The sequence below is a fragment of the Haliotis rubra genome, unplaced genomic scaffold (assembly GCF_003918875.1).
Source record: "Haliotis rubra isolate DU_JTF1 unplaced genomic scaffold, ASM391887v1 Scf72, whole genome shotgun sequence".
In the NCBI taxonomy this organism is placed as follows: domain Eukaryota; kingdom Metazoa; phylum Mollusca; class Gastropoda; order Lepetellida; family Haliotidae; genus Haliotis; species Haliotis rubra.
In genome coordinates this window covers 2,186,725-2,197,962 of record NW_025767435.1, presented here as the reverse complement: position 1 = coordinate 2,197,962, position 11,238 = coordinate 2,186,725, and the positions used below count along the sequence as shown (strand labels likewise).

At 41.8% G+C, this 11,238-nt stretch overlaps 1 protein-coding gene across 1 annotated transcript; it reads right to left on the bottom strand.

Moving 5' to 3' along the window:
- Positions 1-3,113: 3,113 nt before the first annotated feature.
- Positions 3,114-11,210, bottom strand: LOC124259436. Its single transcript, XM_046693577.1, has 6 exons — positions 11,039-11,210; positions 7,096-7,183; positions 4,527-4,650; positions 4,219-4,286; positions 3,835-3,999; positions 3,114-3,278 (listed from the first exon to the last, which is right to left on the bottom strand). Exons 1-6 carry the CDS (start codon positions 11,074-11,076, stop codon positions 3,144-3,146), a joined length of 618 nt encoding a protein of 205 aa, XP_046549533.1. The 5' UTR covers positions 11,077-11,210; the 3' UTR covers positions 3,114-3,143.
- Positions 11,211-11,238: the final 28 nt, after the last annotated feature.

Here is an 11,238-nt window from a genome sequence, read left to right as displayed (position 1 = left end):
CATCATCTGTAGGACCAGCGTCAGCTACATCTCTAGGACCAGGTACTTCCGGAAATTTATTGATTTAACTCTGACACTAGAGGCTCCCACTCAGGTGGTAAATCACCTAGCTAAACATCTAAGGTACTAGTAACTAATATTTTTGAACTGTGTACATTAGGGTAGCATAGTCAGCAATACTGCCAAACATTACAAAGTCAAATCTCTTATCAGTAGCATAACCTTATACATTTCTTGAGGAGCAACAGTGGCAACACACTCATCGGGTACATTGTCGTTTCTTCCGGGATACTTAATAATAATAATAATAATAATAATAATAATAAAAATGTGAACTTATAATGCGCCTTTTCCATGCACAAGGCCCATGCTCAAAGCGCTAACAAAGTGAGTGGATAATATACATATATACAATAAGGGACTAGTTGCTAGTCATAATGCAGTGAAAACAGATGAGTCTTGAGAAGTCGTTTGAAGGAATAAAAGTCAACTGCTGATTTAATGGTGATAGGAGAGAGTTCCAGAGTAGAGGGGCAGAGCAGACAAAGGATTTCCTTCCAAAAGTTTGCAGTTTGAACCGAGGCACAGAGAGTAGGTTCAGATTCTGAGAACGGAGCTGTCTTTCTGGAGTGTACGGGGTAAGAAGTTCTTCAAGTATTCTGGGCCTATGCCATTGAGGCATTTGTAGACAAAACACAATATTTTAAAGTCAATTCTTGATTTAACAGGCAGCCAGTGGAGGTTTTCATGACAGGTGTTATGTGTGAGCGCTTTGAAGTTCTGCTTTCTGATTATTTTGACATGACAAAGTTGTATCTTCTTATGATATCCTGTTGTTAGCACAACAAGGCTCGTATCACTGACGTTGTTATCAATAACATATGGCCCATGGTACCTTGCACGTAATAGTTGACCAGGGAGGGTAAAATGGCCAATGGTACCTTGCACGTAATAGTTGACCAGGGATTGGCAAAATGCTAACACTTTATTGCCAGGACGAATATTTTACTCTGAAGACTTCTTGTCATAATGTACTGCAATATTACCTTGGAATTCTTGCATATAATTTTCGCTTTAGCTTTAATGGTTCACGAACAGATTGGACTGAAACCTGAGGACTCCTGAACGCATAGCAAACAGCAACAGATGAGCATTCATTCTTATCCTTCTCAGTCTCAAGAACGTAAGTCCTTTCTACAGCTAGACTTAACCTGGGTTATGCCTACTGGAAGCTCAGCAAGCTCAAATACATCCGAGATAAAATTGAAGCCATGGTCTGTCTGAAAGGTCTTAGGAAATCCAAACATAGTGTACCAGTGTACCACCAAACATTTGACAATGATCGGAGTTTAAATTTTCTGAAAGGAATAGCCTCTAGAAACCTTGTGGAATGACATATAATAGTAAGACTGTACTGATTGCCTAGTAAAGCACCAACAGAATTAGTGATGCTCCTGCTGAGAGGTGTTTCTGTTGCAGATATTCTATTATTAGAGTCCCGTTCAAAAGAGTTGAAATAAAAACATGAAATAATAAACGAAATATTAATAATTACGTAAAGGGCTCTTCAAAAGCTGGAATAGGTCCCATTGGGTTTCCGATGTGACGCACATGTCCCCTGAGGAAATTTTGTCACAGGTTTTGTTCACATCCAAAGGGCCTGCCAAAGGAGTTTCATGTGTCATGCCAGATCACACAACTATAACCCTAAGAAAAATAGCGATGGCGGAACAAGGTCGGATCACACAATCCTAGCTGCTAAGAAACACAGGCAGGGAGGGCGGAACCACGTCGGATCACACAATCCTAGCTGCTAAGAAACACAGGCAGGGCAGGCGGAACCAGGGCTCGGATCACACAATCCTAGCTGCTAAGAAACACAGGCAGGAGGGCGGAACAGGGTCGGATCACACAATCCTAGCTGCTAAGAAACACACAGGCAGGAGGGCGGAACAGGGTCGGATCACACAATCCTAGCTGCTAAGAAACACAGGCAGGGAGGGGCGGAACAGGGTCGGATCACACAATCCCTAGCTGCTAAGAAACACAGGCAGGGAGGGCGGGAACGTCGGATCACACAATCCCTAGCTGCTAAGAAACACAGGCAGGGGAGGGCGGAACAGGGTCGGATCACACAATCCTAGCTGCTAAGTAACACAGGCAGGGAGGGGGCGGAACAGGGTCAGGATCACACAATCCTAGCTGCTAAGTTACAGGGCAAGGGGCACACAACTTCGGATCACACAATCCCTGGCAGGGCAGGGAGGGAACAAGGTCGGATCACACAATCCTAGCTGCTGCTAAGAAAAACACAGGCAGGGAGGGCGGAACAAGGTCGGATCACACAATCCTAGCTGCTAAGAAACACAGGCAGGGGAGGGCGGAACAGGGTCAGGATCACACAATCCTAGCTGCTAAAAGTAACACAGGCAGGGGAGGGCGCAACAGGGTCGGATCACACAATCCCAGCTGCTAAGAAACACAGGCAGGAGGGCGGAACAGGGTTGGATCACACAATCCTAGCTGCTAAGAAACACAGGAAGGGTAGAACCAAGACAGATCCGCAATCCTAACTGCCAGGAAAAAGCCAGAATTGCCCAATCATGTCATACGAATTTGACTATAGATGTTTCAGAAGTTGAAAGTGTACTACCATACCCGCATGCGAGCGGCCGAATATAACAGTTGGATGATCTAAACAATCACATATCTTCAATTAGGTACAAGATGTAATGCCCTGGCAACCCCATGAAAACAATGCTTCAGATGTCTGGGCGCATCACTAAGACAATATTTCCATACAACAGGAAAAGTGATCACAACAAAAATAATGTTCTGTTTTATCTGTCATAATTACCAAGACAACTGGATATTGATATATATTTTGTCTCTGCTGGTGTTGGTTGGCTCAACCATAAACTAGCACTGCCTGTTTCACTTTCGAACAGAAGTTGTTAGATATATTCTGTATGCAGGGTGTTGGTGCTACTAGGTGGAAGGAGGGAGTAAATGGTCTTGGAGCGTCACTCTTCATCTGTGTATGTTGCCGTCCCGATTGTACTTGAGTCTCTGTAGTCATGTTTCCCGAAACAAATAAGAAGGCAATGTTTCATAATGTTATTTTATTCGACATTCCTTGACATTTAGTGACCTGTAAGTTTGGCAGCTACATTCTTGATCTGGGTGAAGAGAGATCCGAGTTGAGCCTGGAATGGCTGGAAGAACTTGACGGCCTCAGCAGCGACCTGTGCAGTGGCCTGTCCAGCGCGGGACAGGAACTGGACAGACACCGGGTGTTACATACGTATCACAGTGTGCAGTTACATTAGACCAAGCACCTCGTCATGCCTTTTTTAAGATATGTCAAAAGATAGTAATTAACATTTACATGACAATCACAATATTTGTATGCTGTAAAATTAAGATATGATGTTGTATATGACATTGACATTCAGGTTTCTGACTAATTGTCAGAGAAATTCTTTAATTAATTCCATTCCAGATTCCATTTTCGCAAAACAAGGATTTTATGGTAGGTTATTGACCCTGGTTACCTTATTGCCGGGGTGTGGCCTAACGAAAAGTGGAACTTGGAGGATGTTAACACTTATTAATAATGTTTTATTTACGTACAAGATGTAATGGCCTGGAAACCCCCTGAATATAACGCTTCCAGGACACCCACTGTCTGAACCATTCAGTACAACATGGTATCCAGTAAGGAACGGATTGTGAGTGAGACAGTGAACACAGTACTTCAGAGGAATGACTGAATACAATGTTTCTATACAACGTTCTGTCTGGCCCTGATTACAAAGATTGTACAGAACTTACTGTCTTGGAAAGAGCCTTTAGGTTACCCAATTCAGAGCTCAGAGATTGCGCTGCAGCTGACTCAATGTTTCTGAGGAATGTTGTACTAAGAACGTCACCCAGAGTGTCCTTCAATCCGTTGATAATATCGCCGAGAAGGTAACGACGGCTGTGCTTGGAGAAGAGCTGAAAACATACAGAACTGTCATGAATATCCCCAATGCGATGTCAATATTGAAGCTGGAAGCTGCATCTCATGTGTAACTATGTTCACTATCATGAAACGTAAAACCCAATGAGAGTGATTTAGATTAAACACTGCTTCATGTGTAAATATATGAATAAATATAACGTCATTGAGTGGAATCCTACTAAGGCTTCATTGGAATCCATTATGATATTAACCTTTGCAACAGCGTTGGGGACAATATTCTTGATCAGCGCATCAATATCAACGTCAAATGTGCCTTTGTCTGAAACAATGAAGAAAACAGAGTTGTCGGGTATGGTCTTAGCTACAGTGTGACAAGAGAATGTTCACATCTTGTCATGTTCTCTGTAAAGGATATATATCCCAGTGGGGTTATACATGTGAATGCAACATACGTTAGTATCGCACTATTCAAACACTGACACATGTATGGAACATAATCTAGTTATAAGTTCGTATTCACATGTACTAAAGTAAGAGTCGTGTCTGCCTATGCACGCACCCATCATTGACTTGACATCCGCCTCCAGGGTAGACAGCACCATCTGGGCGAGGGCTTTGATATCCTGGCCACTGATCAGACCCTGGGCAGCTGTCTTCAAATTGCTCTCAAGGTTCGTGGCGATCTTAACGCGGAAACATGAGACCGTTTGTGACTTAATTGCATTTATAGAAACGTTGATGTGTATATTTTCCAAAGTCCATGTGACCTTTTCACAAATTCAACTGCATCTGATACTAAGATTTCTATACCGTGATATCCGTCACACTGATAAACTTAGCCGGTTGGAAAACTTGAGTTTTGAATATGAACAAATGGCCCATCCTCGAGTATTGTCTGGTGAAAAGTGACAGACGTTTTGATGTTTCCATATGTAGGGATATGTACATCAGTGGCTGTAGGATTTACAACTGATCTAAACTGAATATAAGCCAAGGAATGGGACAACTTTTAAACAGGAATTAAATGACATTCTGTGCAATGTCTTCATTGATGGACCACGTTGTCTTCATTAAAGAACCATGTTTGATTGTACAAGTGTTTATGGAATGAATATTCAGGACCTGCTGGAATATTTCGCACCATAAAGAAAAAGTTGACTCCTGGAAAGTTGAAGCCATGACTCCTGTCAAACAGTCCTGTTGTGACGTCACGTGACATTCTCTCAGGACCCACGTGTTAATGTTGCTACTCACACAGTCCTGTTGTGACGTCACGTGACATTCTCTCAGGACCCTAGTGTTAATGTTGCTACTCACACAGTCCTGTTGTGACGTCACGTGACATTCTCTCAGGACCAACGTGTTAATGTTGCTACTCACACAGTCCTGTTGTGACGTCACGTGACATTCTCTCAGGACCCACGTGTTAATGTTGCTACTCACACAGTCCTGTTGTGACGTCACGTGACATTCTCTCAGGAGCCACGTGTTAATTTTGCTACTCACACAGTCCTGATGTGACGTCACATGACATTCTCTCAGGACCCACGTGTTAATGTTGCTACTCACAGTCCTGATGTGACGTCACATGACATTCTCTCAGGACCTACGCGTTAATGTTGCTACTCACAGTCCTGTTGTGACGTCACGTCACATTCTCTCAGGACCAACGTGTTAATGTTTGCTACTCACACAGTCCTGTTGTGACGTCACGTGACATTCTCTCAGGACCTACGTGTTAATGTTGCTACTCACACAGTCCTGTTGTGACGTCACGTCACATTCTCTCAGGAGCCACGTGTTAATTTTGCTACTCACACAGTCCTGATGCGACGTCACATGACATTCTCTCAGGACCCACGTGTTAATGTTGCTACTCACAGTCCCGATGTGACGTCACATGACATTCTCTCAGGACCTACGCGTTAATGTTGCTACTCACAGTCCTGTTGTGACGTCACGTGACATTCTCTCAGCACCCACGTGTTAATGTTGCTACTCACACAGTCCTGTTGTGACGTCACGTCAGATTCTCTCAGGACCCACGTGTTAATGTTGCTACTCACACAGTCCTGTTGTGACGTCACGTGACATTCTCTCAGGACCCACGTGTTAATGTTGCTACTCACACAGTCCTGTTGTGACGTCACGTGACATTCTCTCAGGAGCCACGTGTTAATTTTGCTACTCACACAGTCCTGATGTGACGTCACATGACATTCTCTCAGGACCCACGTGTTAATGTTGCTACTCACAGTCCTGATGTGACGTCACATGACATTCTCTCAGGACCTACGCGTTAATGTTGCTACTCACAGTCCTGATGTGACGTCACGTGACATTCTCTCAGGACCCACGTGTTAATGTTGCTACTCACACAGTCCTGTTGTGACGTCACGTCAGATTCTCTCAGGTCCCACGTGTTAATGTTGCTACTCACACAGTCCTGTTGTGACGTCACGTCACATTCTCTCAGGACCCACGTGTTAATGTTGCTACTCACACAGTCCTGATGTGACGTCACGTGACATTCTCTCCAGGACCCACGTGTTAATGTTGCTACTCACAGTCCTGTTGTGACGTCACGTGATGACATTCTCCTGGTCCCACGTGTTAATGTTGCTACTCACACAGTCCTGTTGTGACGTCACGTGACATTCTCTCAGGACCCACGTGTTAATGTTGCTACTCACACAGTCCTGTTGTGACGTCACGTGACATTCTCTCAGGACCCACGTGTTAATTTTGCTACTCACAGTCCTGATGTGACGTCACATGACATTCTCTCAGGACCCACGTGTTAATGTTGCTACTCACAGTCCTGATGTGACGTCACATGACATTTTCTCAGGACCTACGCGTTAATGTTGCTACTCACAGTCCTGATGTGACGTCACGTGACATTCTCTCAGGACCCACGTGTTAATGTTGCTACTCACACAGTCCTGTTGTGACGTCACGTCAGATTCTCTCAGGACCCACGTGTTAATGTTGCTACTCACACAGTCCTGTTGTGACGTCACGTCACATTCTCTCAGGACCTACGCGTTAATGTTGCTACTCACACAGTCCTGTTGTGACGTCACGTCACATTCTCTCAGGACCCACGTGTTAATGTTGCTACTGACCTTCTGTGCCCCTTCCACAGACTTATTTAGCTTGTCCACCACACCCAGCATCTCATCCTTCACATGTCCCAGAAGTCCCGCCTCCACACTGTGAACAAACATGCACAACACTTTCACAGAGGATATGTCATCACCAACACTGAGCATGAGTACAAATACTACACTACAACTGGTGTAGCTTGGCCAGTTTAACCTTTTCGTCCGACAACCACTGTTGGGTCGTTATCATAATGGATAATCCAATTATCTACATACAATGTTCGGGCCGTTGGAAGGGTGTGATCATTTAAGATGTCAACATATCGTTCCTTCATCAATTTTCCAGTGAAAATACACAACGGCGTCACTCCACGTGGTGATATCCCACCCTACATGTGAAATTTCGGGCTATGATTTGGGCGTTGGTAGATAGAATTCACGGTAGATAGGTTTCACGGTATTTTTTGTCCAAATTTTCACATAGTTCGGGAAAAAGCAAGACAGAACTTTCATCAGATAAGAAATCTTGATTTTTGTGAGTCCTATGTAGTTTAAAGAACCACTAAACTTTGTTTTTTGTTACTCTTTTAACCATTACATATGAAAGACTAGTTCATATACAGAGCATCTATTATTTGATCTGACATGACAATCTGGTAGTCAGTCAATGGGTCAGTTTTTATGTCATCAATGTCACGATGACTGGACTTAACACAAGGGTGTTTGACTCCATTAAAGAACCACTAAACTTTGTTTTTTGTTACTCTTTTAACCATTACATATGAAAGATGTGAGGTTAGTCTTATGCGGAACACCAAATTTATTCTTTAAAAACTTGTGGTTAATTAATACCGAGCGATTAAAAGTGGCCAAAAAGTCGCCTGCTTCCCTCTCGACCGCCAACGAAACCACAGACAGGTTACGTAACTCTGTCGCCAGAGAACTGCAGTGACGTCATATGAGGAACGATTTTCAGTTAGTTGTATAGAAAATGTGTAGCATGCTCATCATTTTGATGATTTCTCGACATCAACGACGACATGCCGAATCGTTGCTTTGTCGTCAATTGCTCCCTAGGGTCGGGCGATGGTGTCCCCAAAGCACAGATTTCCACAGGACCCCGCAGTTCGTGCTAAATGGGTTATGTTTGTGAGTGCGAAGCGAGCGTTGTGGAAGCCTGAAACGATATCTTACTTGTGTTCAGATCGCTTCACGGAAGTTAAAGAATCAAAACTACTTACTAGTTGTAGTAAAATATGCATATGATTGATGACCATAAAGATTTTCTATGACACAACTTGTAACATAACGATTTCTCCTCGGAAGTGAGGTTGTGGTCGAAGTAACAATAATATTGTAAGTAGTATTATATTGACACCCACCTCGCTGCCACGAGAGAAATTGTTATGATATACGCTATGTCATGCAAAATCCTATTGGCTTATCAATAAAATACATATTTTATTACCAGTAGAAAGTAGTTTTGATTTTAACAACTCGGTGAAAACAAACCTAAATACCATTTATCCTCAGACTGGCGGATGTTCCCGACAAGGGCGCCGCCATTTGTAAAAATAAAAATCTGTTAGAATTAATGAGATTATAGTTTGTTTTCATCAAGTTAGAAAATCAAGACTACTTTCTACTCGTTGTTAAATATGTATTGGAATCATAACCAAACGGATTTTGCATGACACAACTTATAACATAACGATTTCTTCCACGGAAGCGACGTGGGGGTCGAAGTCAATACTGCGCGATACATTTCTTGCTACATTCACATGGTTAATGTCCACTCACCAGTATGTAGATACTAGTCAATGTGCGTCTTTATATTTGGTCTTATAATCCTAATTAGTTTATTATCACACTTGTATGCATTTTGAAACTAAATAAAAAGCAGACGATCTGCTGATACTTATAGTGAATTTATAACAGAACTGTAATATCTAGACATTTTATAGTTTGCCAATGTGAATCATAATTCACACACACACCCTAGTGCATGTGGTCTGTCTCATTAGACTTCACGGCGAAAACAATGATTCTGTTGAATGCTACGACAAATGAATAAAAACAAAATGCGAATGTTAAAATTAAAACAGATTAAAGTTATAGGAACAATATCAGGCCATTACCTTGTTCGAGGAATGTATCCATCAATATCCACAAAACTGTTCCAAATGGTGTGTCTTTTAACAGTTTAATATACGAAAAAGTGATAAATCTTTTCAGGTATTGGTGTATAGTCTCATTGGTCACCCAAGATAGCACACCTGGCAACTAATTGCATAATGTCCGCCTTTCTTTAAAAACAGTAATTTAGTTAGCCAATAATGGGCAATCAATCAATGTATTGCCGGTTAATCCTTTGAAAGAAGGACGTTGTTTTTACGCAGACACCGACACGACAGAGTGTATTCAGTATAGATTAGTAAATCTACATACATAAACACTACCTTTTGACAATTCCGCTGTGTAAGATGAAAGTAATTAATCAATCAGCGTGTTATCGGTTAATCCTTTGATCGATGTTTGTAATGTTGAATATTTACTCCAGACACAAGAAATGCCAAATGGGAACCTTTGTCGGGTAATCTAAGTGTGTTACCGCTAATTATACCTGTTATAAATTCATTAACTTACAATCAAGTGAATGATGACAAATAACATGTGTAGGTTTATACCACCTAACACGGGTTACAACGAGGGAGTATTAATTGCTGTATTGCATGTGAAAACTTATGGGCCGACACTGTTTTGAGAATACAAACAGATTTTTACATGACATGATTAAATATCGAGGTAAAACAACACAGAAATGGGATCAATTTGGATCAGTCATTATACAAATAGGGCCTAACGACACCAATCGATTTTGACAGAATCGTCTATGAAAACAAGTTGTAACTCGGAAACTAGGCAAAGCAGGAGACAAAATTAAATGACAGTAGATTGTGAGAACATATAGCTTTCATTTTCCACAACAATTGTCACGATTTCAGGTTTATACAAGCCTGTAAACACGATAATTTACCCCCTAAAATGTAGATGAATTCTGCATCGGCCCTCAAAGCTGTTCCTCATATGACGTCACAGAGTCGCGCCGCTCTGATTGGTTGAAATTTCGTTCGCGGGTGAGAATTGTGCACTGTTGTCAAAAAGGTCGATTTAAGTCAATTAAAGGTCGAAATGAGTAGTTTTAATGACGGGGTTTCATTTATAACGATGCCAGTTAGTGATTTATGTATTTGTACCCCCAAGGGTTTATGTGACCTTTAAACGTTTTTCTGTTTGTGAATCTTTCATCAATGGGGAGTGACTTCCACGCTTTCTCACCCAGTTAAGTCTTCGTAATTCTTGTCTAAGGGTTTCATGACATACCTGTGGACCTCCTCGATTAATCATCTCATTTCTGATATTCTCAACGCTTTTAAATTTTCCCCTACTCACAATCTGACAAAGTCGCCGGCCATCCGCAATACGGAACTTCTTAAGCCTCCCCGCCCCTGTCTTGTGCTCAGTCCCAACTCCTGACAGAATATTCTTAAAATTATGTATACTGTAGACAGAGGAATGTCTACCAGCTAACTCTTTTGTACATGTCACACCCATTCTACTTCTTTCTCTTCTGCAGTCAAATCCGCCAAGTCAGGAAAGGAAGCCGACCGCTACACCATGGGAGATAACTCTTGACGTAGTAAGGTTCATTGTTAAGCCTACAAGAGTTGCCTCCCATATTGAATACCTCACTATATAATGTAACACCTATTTTAAAATTCTAGTATCAGCATTTGGAAACAAAGATTTTCTCAAAAACTTCTAAGAAAACTAGACATTTGTTAATGCAGAGAATAAAGAAAAAGTTTAGTCTCATTGGAACATAAAAACGTATTCCAACGAAAACACTTTTTGCGACCGCGACTATATTCATAAGATTATATATTCAAGCTTCACCACTCACATTCCACGCTTGCCAATACCAGAAAGAAGAGCGGGCATTGGTACTGGAACTAGAACGGGAAATAAGGGCAAATGTTGATAAAATGTAGAAAAATAGATAATACGAACTATAATGTAACATATGCTCCTGAGAGTTAATCTTTACCAGGCTCTTAAGTGTATATTTAAGGACACAACATGCTAACCTTGGAACGTAAACAC